This window comes from Mustela nivalis, assembly GCF_964662115.1.
Source record: "Mustela nivalis genome assembly, chromosome: 3".
NCBI classification, from domain to species: domain Eukaryota; kingdom Metazoa; phylum Chordata; class Mammalia; order Carnivora; family Mustelidae; genus Mustela; species Mustela nivalis.
Window position 1 is genome coordinate 107,606,282 of NC_139022.1, and position 18,159 is coordinate 107,624,440.

General features: G+C 37.5%; 1 protein-coding gene across 2 annotated transcripts in view; it reads right to left on the reverse strand.

Moving 5' to 3' along the window:
- SMAD5 (SMAD family member 5) overlaps nt 1–18,159 on the reverse strand; it is a 53,723-nt gene that overhangs the window by 22,890 nt on the left and 12,674 nt on the right. For both annotated transcript variants that reach the window (XM_082725614.1, XM_082725615.1), the window contains exons 2-3: nt 8,807–9,378; nt 3,252–3,503 (exon numbers count right to left, since the gene is read on the reverse strand). In XM_082725614.1, the coding sequence (XP_082581740.1) occupies nt 3,252–3,503; nt 8,807–9,209 (655 nt within the window). In that variant the 5' untranslated portion in view covers nt 9,210–9,378. The remainder of the gene's footprint in view (nt 1–3,251; nt 3,504–8,806; nt 9,379–18,159) is intronic.

The following is an 18,159-nucleotide window of genomic DNA, read 5'->3' on the forward strand; positions in this document are numbered from 1 at the left end:
GCTCTATTTCTTTCACTCCAAGGTTTGTACAAAATATATTTTGACACAGAACTGTAATCAAACTGAATCTAGGGCAAAGTATGAAAATTAGTTCTAGTGCAAAAACCCAATAGCACATTAAACAGTTGATACTTAATTCTTCTTAAAAAAAATTTAAAAACACATCAACCAATGCAACAAAGAAACCAGAAACAACATACTTACCTATGACTCCACCTGCGACAGTAGGCATTCAAATATTTTTTGACAAAGTGACATAATGATGCATCCATATATGACAGGCCATTAACAAAATCTGGGCACTTTATAAAATCTACTTATGAAGTTTCCCCAGGCAAACCAGTTTATCAGTTACCTAATTAAGGATAACTGGGGTGTCTTTTTAACTTTCCAAAGTCTATAATCATATGACAACCAGTAAAGTTAAAAAAGCACACAGTTTAATTCACAGACCTGTACTCCTGAAGCGAGTAATACACTATATGTTTACCAAAAAAAAAAAAAAAAAGGCAAAAAACACAGACTTGAGAGCAGAGAAACCTAGGCCGCAAAGCTCAGGCAAGGTACTTAAACTCCTGAAGGGAATATCAGTTTCTTTCTTCACCTGTATAATCCAACTACTATCTCACATGGTTGCTCTGAAGATTAAATTTAATGCAGTATCTTCATCACAGTACCAATTATACAAAAGGCACTCAATAAATGGTACTTCATATTACAAATTACATGAAAATATTTAAGTCAAACAAGGTTACTTCTTTTGGGGGGGGGGTAGAACTTTAATTTTTAATGCCTGGAAATACATAATTTGGGTATTTGGGCAATAAATGATCCAATGATACTTAAAATACACTTTCAGTTTTCCAGAATACCTGCTCCACATCATAGTCATCAAACACATAGTCTTTTTCTATCTTCAGGTTTTTGATAACCTGTTAGAACACTGCTTCCACGTATATAGACTCCCTATGAAGCCTTTCAAGTTAGCACCATTTGGCTTCACTCTCAGGTTGCAGGGGTAGCCAGTCTGCATAGCTAGTTATAAATATATATATATTTCTGTAAGTTTACCCATTCATTTCACAAATATTATTGAAGGCCTGCTGTATACCAGGCTCTGATATAGGGACTGGGGATGTAGCAATTTAAAAAAAAAAAAAGGCTAAAATTCCCTTTTTCATGGAGTTTATAGTCAAGAAAGGGAGAAGAGGAAATGACAGAATATAAATACAGACAATCTGTTGGGTTGTAATATAGGCTATCAAGAAAAATCAAGCAGTGAGAGAAAGAAGACAGGATTAAAGGAGAATGTGAATTTTTTATTGTTCTTAAAGGATCATCTCTCCAAAACTCTGTTTGCTTTTTTTACAATGTTCAATTTATTTTTAAAAAAAAAAAAAAAAAAAAAAAAGCAGTTCATCCGTTTCTCCTACCTCTTTCCTCTGACAACTACCCACCTGTTCTCAATATCTATGATCGGGGTTTCTTGTTTTTGTTTTTTTTAGATTCGACATATAAGAAAAATTATATGGTATTTGTCTTTTCCTGACTTACTTTATTAGCTTAATAGCCTCAAGGTCCAGCCATGTTGTCACTAATGACAAGATTTCATTCTTCTTTATGGCTGAATATACCACAATTTTCTTTATCCATTCATCCATCAATGGACACTTAGGTTGCTTCTGTGTCCTATTATAAATCATGCTGCAATGAACCTGGGACTGCATATGTTCTCAAGTCAGCGTTTTTGTTTCCTTCAGATAAATAACGAAAAATGGAATTACTGGATTACATGGCATTTCTATTTTTAATTTTCTGAGGAAATGCCATACTGTTTTCTTTTGAATTTAAATTCAATTAATCAACATATATTATTGGTTCCAGAGGAAGATGTCAGTGATTCATCAGTCCTATATAATATCCAGTGCTCGTTACAGCATGATGCCTTCCTTAATGTCCATCACCCAGTTACCCCATTCCGCCAACCCCCTCCCCGCCAGCAACCCGCAGTTTGGGAGATTCCATACGGTTTTTCACAGTGGCTATACCAATCTGCATTCCCACCAACTTCATGAGGTTTTCTTCTTCTCCACATCCTTGCCAAGGCTTGTTACCTCTAATAACAGCTTCTCTAATAGGTATAAGGTGACAGATATATACTCACTGTGGTTTCAATTTGTACTTCCCTGATGATTCGTGATGCATAGCACCTTTTCCTGTACCTGTTGATCATGTGTATGTCTTCTTGGGAAGAAGGCCTATTCAGGTCCTCTGCCTGTTTTTCAGTTGGAATGTTTGTTTTTGTGCTAGTGAGCTGTAGGAGTTATGTCTTTCCCATGTTATCCCCTCATCAGATATATGATTTTCAAGTATTTTCTCCCATTCAGTAGGTTGCCTTTTCATTTTATTAATGGTTTCCTTTGCAGTACAAAAATTTTTTTGTTTCATGTAGTCCCATTTGTTTATTTTTTGCTTCTTTTGCTTCTGAAGTCAATTCAAAAAATCAGCACCAAGACCAATGTCAAGGAGCTGCCTCCCTGTTTTGTTCTAGGAGTTTTATGATTTTAGGTCTTTTATTCAAGTCTTTAATCTCTTATGACTTAATTTTGTGTATAGTGTCAGATAGTAGTCCAGCTTCATTCTTTTGCATGTGGCTGTCCAATTTTCCCAACATCATTTACTGAAGACTCTCCTTTCCCTGCTACAGATTCCCTGCTACAGATTCTTAGACATCTACAGATGTCATTAACTGTCCATCTAAGTGTGGGTTTATTTCTGGGCTCTCTCTTCTGCTCCACTGACCTACAGGTCTGTTTTAATGCTAATCCCACACTGTTTTAATCATAGTAACTTTGAAACAGTAAGTTAATTATACTTCAATTTTTTAAAAATTTCTTTGAAAAATTACTATAGCTTTGTAATATAGTTTGAAATCAGGCAATGTGATGCCTCCAGCTTGATTCTTCTTTCCTAAGACTGAATTGGCTATTCTTGAGTCTTTTATGGCTGTATATAAATTTTAAGATAGTTTTTTCTATTACTGTGAAAAATATGGCCACTTCCTTTTTAAAAAACATATGGTACACAGCAAAATAAAATCCAAAACTCTTCTGAAATCACATAATTACCAAAGAACACAGAGTCAAAAATAGCCATCTATTAGCATGTAACAATTCACCAGAGGGCCAGCAGTATAAGACAACCACTGATTCTCAAGGGCCATCGTTTTAATCAATAAAATAAATTCTTACCTGGGAGCTGAAATGGACTTCCTGGTCCAGAACTTGCTGGGGAATTGGGATATGTACTGCTAGCAGGGGAAGGGGGATAAGGGCTATTTGGAGATAAGGGGAAAGGAGTGTTGTTGGGCTGGTGGAAAGAATCTGGAAACGTTGCATTTTGTGGCATGTGCGGCTCGTTGTGGCTCAGGTTTCTAAACTGAACCAAAAGGCTGTGTTGTGGATTGAATTCATTATGACGAGGCACTAATACTGGAGGTAAGACTGAAAGACAAAAATCAAAAGTCATCTGTCAGCAAAGACTAAAGCAAATATCCCAAACATATTAAAGGATAGATAGAAAGGATTCGGTAGAATTGTAAACCTATTAAAACAATTTACTTTCAGGAATGGCTGCTTTGTAGAACCTTGAATGTGTATTTACATAATAACTAAACCAAAAGCACTCTAAGGATTTAGGCCTGCATAAAGAGCTCTGGAAAACGGAAAATCCAGGAAAGATACCACTCCTGTTATAGGAGAGAAGGCATATTTTAAAACAATCCTAACACAAAGAATTTAATGTAATGAGAGTTCAATAGAGTTGAGCACTTCCATCTAGCAATAATCAAAACGTTCTGGAAAAGATTACATCTGATTGGACCCTGAAGAACAGGGGGTGCCAGGTACAGGACAGCAGAGAAGGAAATGGGGAGCTCCAGAAGGGGGAATGAGAAAGCATATTAACAGTTGGCCTAAGCATTGAACTAGGAGTTGAGATTAGAGTGTGATGTTGAGGTCAGCTATTATGATGCCCTGAAAGCCTCAGTGTTTCCAATTTTGAATATCTCAACTTTCTTAGTTGGAGAGATTTCACATTTTATGTTCTTCAGTCAAGCCTTCCCTGGTGAAAATAGTAACATTTCCTAAGTAGAAGCCTTCCATTCAAAATCAGTTTTCTACACATGATCATAATGAAAACATAGCCAAGAAAGCCTAAATACTTTAAGAAACCTATTTTTTAAAAGCTTAATAACTTTATTCAAACACTCACTATCTCTGAAGACCCAAATGACCAATCACAAAGAAATGTCTGACTACCCACCCCGTAGGAAATCTAAACAAACATGATTTCTTTAAACTCTACGGTATGAGTTCATCTCTTATACAACTTTCCCATATCTGTCAAAGTAATTTTACTTCCAAAAATCTCACTTCAACTCTGACGTCATTCAGCAGTAACAAAATCAATCTGTCTTTAAGTTAACTAGATCATACTTCCCTTCCTGAAGTAGGGATGTACCTGAGGAATGAGAGGTTCTATAACTCAGTATTCATACTGTTTTTCGTCTCTTTTCTTTGTACTGAATCAGTGTTGTAATTATGTGGTTAACATCTGATTACGATTTTTTCATTCTACTGTGTATTACCAAATGCTGTTCCCTTTACAGAATGATGGGACAGCTGCCACTGGAGAGTAGGGCATTAGACAATAAGAATTTCTATGTTTAGCTGGCCAGCAAGCTGAAAGACTAAGTGAAATAACTAAAGAGGAATTCAACCCAGTAAGGATTCTTCTACTTTTTTTTTTTTTTTCAAGACAGAGCTAAAATCATGGACTTCTCTCTTGTCTATTATCTGTACACATCACTTTTTAAAGACTATTTTCCTCCAAAATACATAGTTTAAAAAGGCAGATGCTACAAGAGATAACAAACACAGCAATTTCTAAGTTTCCTCCCATACAGCTTCCAGAGACAACAAATTTAAACTCTTAACTACCTCTTCTAACATTTATTTTGTGCACTGCTAAACAATGTGCTTATATTGCTATTGTTAATTTGCCAAAACATCATCTGCTGGTTTGCTGTTGTGGCAAATGAAGTAGCTTTCTTACATTATTCTACCCCACTCCCATTCCCCTCAATAAAGTTACATTAAAAATGCTGGTTAAATCAACACTTGGTGTTTATTATCTGTACAAATATTATTCATTCCTGAGCCAAGTATGTACTATGATTATATTTGTTCTTGAACAGTGCTTTAAGTAAAGCTGATTATTGACTTGTTACTTCATTTGCTTAATCTTAATTACACACCACTAATATTTCCAGAAGTCCAGCAGATATGTTAAATTCCTATCAATACTATTTTCCAGATGCCACAAATATGTAATCTATTAACTCATTTTTCCCCTGGACTCTTCATCCTTCTACAATCTAGACTGCTAAATCCGTAAGTCTGCTGGAGATCTCAAGTCCTTCGACTTCCCTTCTCGTTTGTTGGAACCCATTTCCTGGACCTCATGCTCTATTAGTTTCCTAAGAAAGGTAAAAGGAAGGGGGCACCTGGGTGGCTCAGATCGTTAAGCATCTGCCTTTGGCTCTGGTCATGATCCCGAGGTCCTGGGATGCACCCCATCGGCTCTCTGCTCAATGGAGTCTGCTTCTCCCTCTCCATCTGCCTCTCCCCCTGCTCATTCTCTCACTCTCTCTCTCAAATAATTAAGAAATTTTTAGAAAGGTAAAAAGAAGATAAATTTTTAGTCCTGTCTTTTGTTTGTCTGCAGATTCCAGAATAAACAACTTTTTCTCTCTGAATTTTAGGGGCACTGCTTCACTATCTGCTGGAATCCATAACTGCTCTAAGAAACCCAACATTCTCACTTCCAATCCTTTCTATATGTCCCATCTTTTCTCTCTGGGAGTTTTCAGAATCTTCTTTTTTAACCATGATATACTAAAATTTCATATGTGGGTCTTTAACCCTAACAGCACTATCACTGCCATTCTTTTAGCTAATCTCCATATCCAGTGTTATTTCCATACCAGACTTTTATTATCTCCATGTGAAATCCAGCATGGAAGACAGACTCTAAGATGGCCACCATAAGTCCTGCCTCTCGGCAGGTATTCACTCTTGTAAAATCCTCTCCCTTTCAAGGTATTATCTCTGAATTGCTGCTCAGCAATAGAACATGGCAAAGGTGATAGGATGTTATGTGTGACACAATATAACGCGATAGAAAACCCTCTCTCTTCCCACTGTTTTTGAAGAAGTAAGCTGCCATGAATGCAAGCTACCTATGAAAAAGGTGGCAAACAAATGAAGGCAGCCTCTAGTCAACAACCAGCAAGAAGAGTCCAACAGCCCACAAGGAACTGAACCCCATCAACAATCACGTGAGCTGGGAAGCAGATCTTTCCCTAGCTGAGCCGTACATTGAGATCCAATACCTTCAATAGAGCCTAGCAAAGGACTCAAGGTAAACCATGTCTGGACTCCTGTCCTACAGAAACTGTGAGGTAATAAATGTGTATTAAGCCACTTAATCTGTGATGCAGCAAAAGATAATTAATGCACCCAACTAGTATCTCAGCTTATATAATTCATTCATTAAAAAATATATTTACTGTGTACCACCTACTAAGTGCCAGATACTACGACCATTCTAGGCACTGGTGATGCAGTACAGAATGAGACAGAGAAAATTCCTGCTTATATCAGTTGGTAAATAAAATAAATACCTAACACAGCATCAAGTAGTGATGGTGGTACATGAGTAAGGACTGAATGGAGGGAGAAAATGTATCATGAAAAGATCATGTTTTCTGAGAGTTAAGTAGGAAAAATAGAGAAGGGAAAAAAAGTCTAGATGCAGGAATAGGCCAAGTCCATGGAACAGAGGAAGTTTGAAGAGAGGTTACATAGGGTCTTGTAGAAATCTGTTCTACATGTGATAAAAGTCTTAATTGTTTTAAACATGCACAGATGTGATTTGGTATTTTTTTAAAAAAAACTGACTTAAGATACATATAGAGGGAATCTCAAGCAGACTCCCCATTGAGCATGGAGCCCAACACGGGGCTCAGTTTCACGACTCTGAGAGCTCATGACCTGAGCCAAAATCAAAAGTTGCACACAACAGACTGAGCCACCCAGGTGCCCCATGATTTGCTATTTTTTAAAGATCACTTTGGCTGCTGTGCAAAAAACAGAACAGGTTGGGGGAAAGAATAGAGGCAGAGACAACTAGGACACTGCTTAAGGTAGAAAATGATGATGGTCTGTCCTAGAGTAGTGGTGTTTAGAGATGGTATAAAAGGGGACATTATTAAGATATATTCTGAAGATACAGCAAATAGCATTTGTTCATAACTTAAATGAAGACTTCAGAGAAGAGAAAAAAAAATGACTTCTAGGTAGCAATTACATGAATGCTGGTACCATTTACTTCCACTGGGAAAACTAGAGGTAAAAAGGACTCGGTGGGGGAAAAAAATCAAAAGTCCCATTTAGACATATTAAATCTGACATGTTTAGAGACATTCAAGTGGAGATATCAAGTGGACAACTGAATACAGAAGTCTAAAACTCAAAGGAGAAGTTCACTCTGGAGTTCAAAACGTGAGAATGAGCTTATGATTTTATGACACGTGACCACGAGAGCCCACAGAGGAAAAATATGGACGTAGAAAAGGTCTAAGGACTGAGTCATGTGAAAATAGGAAAATAAGCCAATAATGCGACTAAGCAAAAAGAGCCAGTGAAGTAGAACTAAAAGAGTGTCATGTTTCAGAAGCCAATAAAGAAAAAGTTATGAGTGGGAGAGAAGGAAAGCAAGTGCCTCTGTTGAGGCACTTCTCAAATGATGCTGAAAAGGCAAGTGAGAGGAGGTCTGAGAAAGACCCCTCCAACCGGAAGGCAGTCACCAGTGATCTTGACAAGTCAAATGGTAAGGAAGACAGACTAAGCAGAGGGAGTGTCCAGAAAGAATGGGAAGAAAGTAACGTAGAGATTTAAAAAAAAAAAAAAAAAAAGGAGACTCCTATAAAAGGACTCAAAGAAACAGTACAGGAGACTAGGGGTAGGGGATGTGAATGAAGTTGGGACCAAAATTCTTTTTTAACTTCTGTCTATGATGGGCAGTAGCATTACATGCTTATGTGCATGTCATGAAATAGTATAACAGAGAGGGAAAATGTAATCCTGAGGAGAGGGGTGATAACTATATGAACAAAGTTCTTGAGTAGACAAGAAGGAATGGGATGTAGTACACATACGGACTTGGGTTTTAGATATAACAGAGACATGTTGGGGTGCCTGATGGCTCAGTGGGTTAAGCCTCTGCCTACAGCTCAGGTCATGATCTCAGGGTCCTGGGATGGAGCCCTGCATCGGGCTCTCTGCTTAGCAGGGAGCCTGCTTCCCCCTTTCTCTCTCTGCCTGCCTCTCTCCCTACTTGTGATCTCTGTCAGATAAATAAATAAAATCTTAAAAAAAAAAAAAAAAAGAGAGAGAGAGAGAGACATGTCATCCACAGGAAAGGCAGGGCATGCAAATAACTGACTCCAATTGATTCCTGTACATATGACCGACTGCTTACAGTGAACATGAATTAGAATTAACTACTTAGGAGCTATTTTATCCATACACAAAAAGCTAAATTCAAAATCCACCATTTCTTCCAAGATTAAAATCTTTAGGAAGGAAACACAAGGCTAATATGGCCTTTTAATTACTAAATCCATTGAACTATAAATTGGAAAGAGACAAGTTTTCGTAAATGTTCTCAAGGTAAAACCTACCTGGACTCTCCACTCTCTTATAGTGGTATGGGTTGATACAAACTTCTTTCTGCTTAGATCCAAAAGGAAACTCACAAATATCCAATGGCTTTAGCTCATGATGACTCTGCAAATCGGGCCAGCGCCAAACACGACAATATATAACATGGGGTAAGCCTTTTCTGTGGGAAACCTGCAGGCGTCCATCTAAAGATCTGGGAATAGTGACACATTTGCTTGGCTGTCCTGGACTGCTCAAGGCTTTCTCCAGTTCTTCCATGGCACCCTTTTTCTTTTTTAGCTTTTTCACCAAAGCATCAACTGCCTTTTCTGCCCATTTCTCCTCTTCATCACCTTGCTTCCAGCCCAACAATCGCTTTACTGCTGGACTAGTAAAGGAAAACAAGCTGGCCATTGACGTCATTTGATATAAATCTTCGGAGACCTTCCTGCAACTCAAAGTCAGTGGCTACTCAAAGAAGAGCTCACAGATGAAAAATCACATAAAGGTTCTAAGCAGAAGTTCCAATTAAAAAGGGAGGAGTGACATTTATCTTCATAAGTGCCATAAGATTCTTTCATTGGTTCAAGTCCTGAAAGAGAAAGAGGGAAAAGGATAAGATCCCTAACTTAAATGCATGTAATTAACATACACCTAAATCAATATAATTAGAAAGTATGTTATTTTTAAATATGAGCAGAAAAGCATTATTACAAAAAAACCCAAGTCTAGAAAGAGAAATTTTCCCTTAAGTCCTGTGACCACTCATTTCCTTTCTTCACAACATGAACAAATAACTCACTGGCAAGCCAGATAATAACCAAAAGCAAAACAGATTGCTCTACCTTCTCTCCTATATATTTTCCAAACAAGTAAACTCTAGACTTTCAGTTCCTTTCCTCAGGCCAATAAGCCCCCAAATACCTTTCTAAGGTCTGATTCTAAAGTACTTCCCTTCACTAAAACCCATGTCATGCCATGTCAATTTTGAACACATCATGTCCTAATGTCTACAAGTCTTCAGAGAAATCTCTTTCCTAAGGTCATTATTGTTCGTAAAGTGTTTCATAGACTTATATAAGGTTTGGGCAAAAGCTATAGTCCTATTTAAGTCACATTATTAAATGGAAATTTTATCAAATTCTAAAATTAGTTTTGTCATAAGAGATAACAAATCCTCAGATAAATCGTAACACACATAACTGTTCAGAAAAATGTGAAGTATCTATTTTTAAAACTAAAAATGCTGAAGAGATATAAAGAGAATAAATTCAAAGTTTAACCCAGAAGAGGACAGTTTACAATTATGTGATTCCTATTGCCTTCTGTGATATTTTAGGCATGCTAAGTTAAAGAACCTGCTCTAGGCAGACTGCCCCGCTGTACCTTTACAAAGCTCTTGGAGATGATGACAAGAGGAAGTGATGTGCAACAGCACTGCACTGATAAGAATGGGTACAATTCCCTGTGGTCACTACACAGCCAACTACAGACAATGAGTAGCTAGTGAAACAGCAGGAGTAATGTTTGGAAAAAGGATGTCAGTAACAAATTGGATGCCAAGAGGCTCCTTTTCTTGTGCCTAAAATTGGAAATAATGCTGCAGCTCTTTGACAATATCTACCAAACTCTGGCATCAAGACCATTCTGGATTGGGACCCATCTTCCCAGAAAAGAATACATGTGTTCAGTTAAAACCCAGGCAAACATAAATTAAAATAAAACTGAGTTGAATTCAACAAATAATATCTAATTGCTTGCTATGTGCCATAAACTGTGAACTGCCATGATGGTACTTAAAAAAGAAAAAAAAAAAAAGACACACCAAATTATGTTTCATCTTAAGAGCCAACTGATTCATTCATTCAACATACACTTACTGAGATGTAGTAAGTGCCAAGATGATCAACCAGCACTGGCTATCCGAACTGTCATGAACCATGATCAGAACCTAGAACAATGGGTGCAAAGGTGCACAAAGGTAAAGTAAATACTCCTCCTGTGTGGATGGACTTCCCAACCCTACATGGGGTAATTTTTGCCAGGGAGGCAAAACTGACCATATTAAACTAAAGAAATAGAAGGAAAGACAAAAAGTATCAGTAACAGGTCACAGACTGTGAAGTGTTATGTGCTAAAAGAGCTGAGCTCAGCTGTAGCTACATCAAGAATACAGGATAAAAGCCATCTGGACCAGAGAGTAAAGGTAACAGAGCAAGCCAAAGCATCATTGGCTTGTCTAAGACAAGAGAAACTTCAAAGGCATAAGGACACAAACAACAACAACAAAAAAATCTGTGGGCAAACATGAATAGAGCATTTCCTAAAGTAGATAATAGATAGGTCTGGCTAAATGAGATCTTACCCAGTAACACCAGAACATAATGGAGACCAGACGGGGTAGTGCACACGTGTGGGGAGAGAATATATTAACGATGTAGAGATTAAGTTGATGAAAGGGACAAGAGGAGAAAAGCTTGAAGACCAGATAACATATTGTAGTTAGGGACGCCTGGGTGGCTCAGTTGGTTAAGCAGCTGCCTTCGGCTCAGGTCATGATCCCAGCGTCCTGGGATCGAGTCCCATATCGGGCTCCTTGCTCCGCAGGGAGCCTGCTTCTCCGTCTGACTCTGCCTTCCACTCTGTCTGCCTGTGCCCGCTCTCGCTCACTCTCTCTGACAAATAAATAAAATCTTTAAAAAAAAAAAAAAAAAAACATATTGTAGTTAACCACTAGAAGGTGCTTAATAAATCTGAACTACTAATCTTACTATCATCATCATCATCAAATACTAAACATATTATGTATTAACTAAAAAAAAAAAAAAGGAAAAGTTACTTCTGTGTGTACACACAGAACAAGGACTAGAAAGCTACATACTAAATTCATCATTGCAGTTACCTTTGGGTAATGGGGTAATGGGGAATGGGGGAAAGGCAAGAGAAAGGGGTCCTTGTGATTCGTTTTATGTATTTCTGTATCGTTTAAAGCTTTACACAAAGCGAATCTATTAACACATTACTTGCATAATACTAAAATAAAAATAGTAAATGATCTAAAACAAATTGTTGTGAAGAAAACAGAGTTACAAGTGCCAGTACAATGAGGAGGTATAACTAATGCACGCTTTATTAGAGGTCAGGCAGGTGGTTTCCCTTTGAAAGGAAGGGTATTAACTAGAAGAAAATCTGAATTTCGGCCATCCTGGTGAAGTTCTGGTTCTCCTATGGGTGATTATATGGGAGAGCTCAGTTTGTGAGAATCCAGCTAGTGAGATACTTAAGATATGTATACACTTCTGTATGATTTTTTTAAATTTTCTGGACATACAAAAAAGTATAGAGTACTCAGTTTCCTTCTCATTTTTCTCCCCATCATCAATCAATTTCCCTTCTTACAGGTAATCCTTTTGTATCTGACTTTCATGCCCTTACAGAGAAATTTAACACAAATACAAACAAATACAAATATATACAGAAAATCTTTTTTTACATAGTGGTAGTCTAAAAAGAAACAGGTACAGAGAAACATATGAACAATATATGTTCAAGATCTTCCCATTCCAATATAGAAAGTGCTTCCACATTCTTTTCTACTACACAGAACTGTAGTATAAAAGTAATCTTATAAGTATGTCAAACTATGTCATTTCTCTGCTCAAAGATTATTCAGTGGCTTGCCATTACACTTGGTATCCAAACTCCTTAACATCACTTTATAGGGCCTACATGATCTGGCCTTTAGCCTTTCCTCCAAAGTCATTTTGTACATTCTCCTACCTAACTTTTTTTTTTTTTTAAAGATTTTATTTATTTATTTGACAGAGAGAGAGATCACAAGTAGGCAGAGAGGCAGGCAGAGAGAGAGAGGAGGAAGCAGGCTCCCTGCTGAGCAGAGAGCCTGATGCGGGACTCGATCCCAGGACCCTGAGATCATGACCTGAGCTGAAGGCAGCGGCTTAACCCACTGAGCCACCCAGGCGCCCCTCTCCTACCTAACTTTGCACTTTACCATTCCTTTCCATTTCTCAAGTGCTACAAAGTTATTTCTACCTTAAGGCCTTTGCTCTTGATGTTTCCTTCCCTGGAATTCTCCCTGATCTTATTTAACATGCTTACTCTTTCAATTAATTCAGCTGTTCAAATGTCACTTCTTGAAAAAGGACTTCCCTGGCCACTTTTTCTAAAATAGCATATATTACACTCCCACATCATTCTCTTACTTCCTGACCCTGCTCACTTTTCATGGTATTTATGCTAACCTAATCAACATATTAATTTTGTTTACTTATTATATGTCATCCTCACTGAAATGTTAGTAGGCAGGTAGCTTCATCTTCCTTATCCATCATCAAATTCTCCTAGACTGAGAATAGTGCCTATTTATTAAATGAATGAGCAAGCAGTGAGTGAGTGAGCTGAAGAAAAGCAACTTGGAAAAATATACATTTCTTTACCAGAGCAACTGTGTGAAGGTTAAAACACGGTATTTATGGATATAGAAAGATATGGTAAGAGAAAAAAAGCATGGATAAAAATGATACACAGCAGTCTCAGGACAATGAGTACTGGTTGCCACTGCTAAAAGGAAAAAAGGACAAAGAATGGAAAAGCTTCAGCTGTTTTAAAACCAGATTAAAAAACAGTTTAGCAAATCATGAGATGTTACATTCTCTCTTCTTCTCTGTTAAAATATTTCATAACTCAAAATATTCACAATTTTTAAATTTTTATAAAGTAGTGTAATAAAAAACAGAAAATTATCAGATTCTGTCCCAGACAAGATATTAAGACCATGACCGGGTATAACTCTTTCTAATTCTACTAATTCTTCTGTAAAATGGGATGATGGTTCCTAAATGACTGAAATGTTCAAGTAATAAAATATGTAGGGTCACCTGCTTTCACAGCTCAGGTCATGATCTCAGGGTCATGGGATGGAGACCGATGTCGGGCTCCACACTGAGCATGGAGCCCACTTAAGATCCTCTCTCCCTCTGCCCCACCAACATTGCACACATGCACATCCTCTCTAAAATAAATAAAATCTTTTTAAAAAATAATAAAATATGTGGTACATATGTATAAACACAAACACAACAGATGCACTAAAAGCTGCCCTTCAAACATGAATTATGATCATGAGTTTTCAAAGGAAGAATCAAGACTCCAAAAAATGGTTGGATCTGGGGCACCTGGGTGGGTTAAGCGTCCAACTCTTATTTTTGGCTCAAGTCCTCATCTCAGGATTATGCAATCAAGCCCCGTGTTGGGCTCCGTGTTGGGCTCCATGCTAGGCATGGAGCTGGTTTAACATTTTCTCTTTCTCTCCCACTCCCTGACCCTCCTCACTCCCTCTCTTTAAAAAAATAAAAATAAAAAAATAAAAGGCTGGATCTAGTACCAACCTAACATACCCACCACTTTATAAACCAGCCCAAATCCTATACTTTTGTCCATCTGGGTTTTCCAAGAGAAATCTCAGTCATCCTTAATTATGAGCCTAGGGCCACCCCCTTTGGTGAAAAATTCCTTTACCACCCAATTCTAAAGAGGCTATTGAATATCATAAAATTAATAGGACAGTGATAAGAACAGATCTTAACTTTCCAGATGGAATACAAAATCCTTCCAGGAGGAAGTCTTCAGCACCTGGCACTATTCCATGCATCATACCACATATTAAAGGAATATTTAATGAACGGTCATTGATTTTTCTATCAACTGTACCTTGAAATTAATGAAAACTTCAAATTTTAACTCAGGTGACTAAGATAATGAGAACTCCATTAGCAGAATTAAGGACACTCAGAAAGTAGTTTAGTCAGTAGAGAAAATGGTTAACTCTACTGGAAAAGGGTCATGAGTAGACATACAGGTTTGGCAAGGAAAAGATGAGAAAGAGATTTAAGATTTTGCATTTACAAACATCTGAAAACAGTAATAAAAAACAGGTTTTCAACAGAAAGAAAAGAGCGGCATGTTAACACCTGCATATTAGAGAACACTGACTGGTAGGGAAGAGAAAAAAGTTACCAATGAAGTATCATTAAATGGAGGAGCTTAGAATTAGATAAAATGGTATTGCAGAATATCATCCACAAGGCAGAGTTTAAAAAAAAAAAAATGAGAACAAGAGGAGAAAAGCTTGAAGACCAGATAACATATTGTAGTTAACCACTAGAAGGTGCTTAATAAATTTAAACTACTAATCTTACTATCATTGTCATCATCATCATCAAATACTAACCATATTATGTATTAACTGAAAAAAAATAAAAAAAGAAAAGTTACTTCTGTGTGTACACACAGAACAAGGACTAGAAGGCTACATACTAAATTCATCATTGCAGTTACCTTTGGGGAGAGGCATGGAATGGGGGAAGGGTAAGAGAGAGAATGACTGGTAAATGAGGATGTCATTAGCTCAACTTCAAGACCGGTTTCAGAAAACCAAATGGGTGTCAGATTCCAAAAACCCAAGACTCAATATTAGTGTTTTCTTAAATCTAAGACTGGGAAAGGAGTAGGTGCAAACCAGGTACTCAAATCTTTAAATATTAAATGATTAAAAATTTTGGAAACGTCTCACACAGTGTTCTTTCCAAAAAGATTTTGTAGCTTGGAAACTATGTGAGTGGTATGACCAAGTAATCCAAGTACTCATTATCTAAGTCTCACAAAGTTAAAAAGAGGGGGCAACTGGGTGGCTCAGTGGGTTAAAGCCTCTGCCTTCTGCTCAGGTCATGATCGCAGGCTCCAGGGTCCTGCGATTGAGTCCCACACTGGGCTCTCTGCTCAGTGAGGAGCCTGCTTCCTCCTCTCTCTGCCTGCCTCTCCGCCTACTTGTGATCTCTGTCTGTCAAATAAATAAAATCTTTTAAAAAAAAAGAGAGAGAAACAAAATTCATCATAAAAATTTACTGATGAATAAGCAAAAGAACTGATCAGGCATTTCATGTAAGAAAATATTAGTGGCCCTTAGACGGTAAAATGGGCTAAACATTATTAGTTATCAGAAAAAAAATTTTTTTAAGAAAAATATTTTAAAGAAAACAGTGAAATATCACTCTATGTTACACATAAATCTCTATGACCCAGTAATTCCATCCCTAGGTATATATCCAACAAAAACAGGTACTATTGTCATCAAAAGACAAGTACATGCTCAAAGCAACTTTATTTTTACTTTATTTGCCCAAATTGGAAATAACCCAAATATCCATCAACAGTGGAGTGGGATAATAAATCATAGTAATAACTTCAAGGAATAGACTACTTCACAGCAATGTCAAAGAACAAACTAACATAGGAGAAACACGGATGAATTGCACAGACATGCTATAGAGAGATATAATTATACAGAAATCAGATATATAAGATTACACAGTATGTCATTTCTACTCAAAAACAGGCAAAACTAACCTATGTCATCGATGACAAGAAGGTTACTAAGTGGGGACAAGAAAGCCTTATAGGGAGAAAGAAATATTCTACAACTTGATCTGGGTGATGATGACACAGATGTACACCTAAGTAAAAGTTCACTGAGCTTTATACACCTTAAGATTTATAAAAAAAAAAGTCTTCAAAAAACTTGTTAGTGAACTGATCACTTAAAAACTGGTTCCCATTCACTACCATCTCCTTCACCATAATGACTTAAAAACTACCAGTGAAAGTGCAAAGTTTGCAAAATACAGTAAGATTTCACAAAGTTTATTCAAATAGTGCCCAACAATGTAGGATCTGGGATTTAATTTTGCCCTACCAGCCCCCCAAGCAAGTAAGTTAATTTGTTAACTGTTTCGTGGATGCTCCTAAGCCAGAGACAAAGGACTTTCTCACTCATGGCACAGCAAGCAGCATAAGCCTCATATTTGCAGTTCCCTTTGCCTCCAAGAGACCCACAGGCATGGGAGTGATGAAATACAGCCAAGATGGACGGTACTCCTACAGTGACTTTGCACTGATGAGGAACAATGAACATGGGGAATTCAACCCTTTTACAGTTACATTAAGCAGGCCTCTCTGTGGAAAGAGAGTACCTTCAATCTCAAAGGATTAACCTTGATCCTCAGTAAAATCAAGGTTTATTTTTTATGGATATATTTGTAAAAAAATAAAAATGCTCTTTATGTTAGTAGCACAAATGACAAACACAAAGGATGCCCTATCATGCTATTAAATTATTGTGAGAAAAATTACATTTATTAGGGGCGCCTGGGTGGTTCAGAAAGTTCGGCTCAGGTCATGATCTCAGGGTCCTGAGATCAATCCTGTGTCAGCATCCGCACAGTGCGTGAAGCCTGCCTGCTTAGGACTGACTCTCTCCCTCTGTCCACTGCCCCCCTACTGCCTCCACCTCATGCACTCTCTGTTAAAAAAAAATTTAAAAATAAGCCTATCCATCAAACTTGATTCATTCTTTGTTCATTTTAAGAATACATGTTTACAATTATAACCTAATATTTTTCTAAAATTTTAATTTTAGAAGATAAAGTCCCAATCAGACCTGTAATTTATAATTTAGTTTAAAATACGGATCAAATTTTAAATGGTTTCCTTTTTTAAAAGATTTTATTTATTTATTGAGAAAGAGAGGAGAGTGAGCATATGAGAGAGAGACAGAAAGAACCAGTAGGAGGAGAGGCAGGGGGAGAGGGAGAAGCAGGCTCCAATGAACAGAGAGCCCGACAAGGGACTTGATCCCAGAATCCTGTGATCATGACCTTAGCCAAAGGCATCTGCTTACCCAAGTCACTCAGATGCCCCTAAATGGTTTCTTTCTTTTTTTTTTTTTTAAGATTTTATTTATTTATTTGAGAGAGAGCATGCGAGAGAAAGAGAGCACAAGCAGGGAGAGAGGCAGAGAGAGAAGGAGAAGCAGACTCCCCACCGAGCCCCACATCCGGCTCAATCCCAGGACCCTGGGATCATGACCTGAGCCGAAGGCAGACACTTAACTGACTGAGCCACCCAGGTGCCCCATAAATGGTTTCATTTTAAAAAGGCTTTTTAAGAACCAATTATTCAGGAAAATCTACATGTGGCATGAGCTGCTCTTGATGAATTAAATTACCCTTATGAACCTCTCCTCCACTGTGGTATGCTGGAACAGGGAACATGGTCTGTATTGTTACCAACTAAACAGACAAAACCACATCAATGATCTTGAAAAGTTACTTACAAAGACAGACTTTTGGACATCCAGCTTTCTTAAAAGAATGTAGCTATTTCAAGGAATCCAACAGCTTCCTTTCTAGAAAATCAGTTCCTTCAATGATGATGACGATAATGATGGTAATTGTAATAAACTACTAACATTTACTGAACAGCACATCAAGCACAGTTAAGGACCTTACACTGAGAG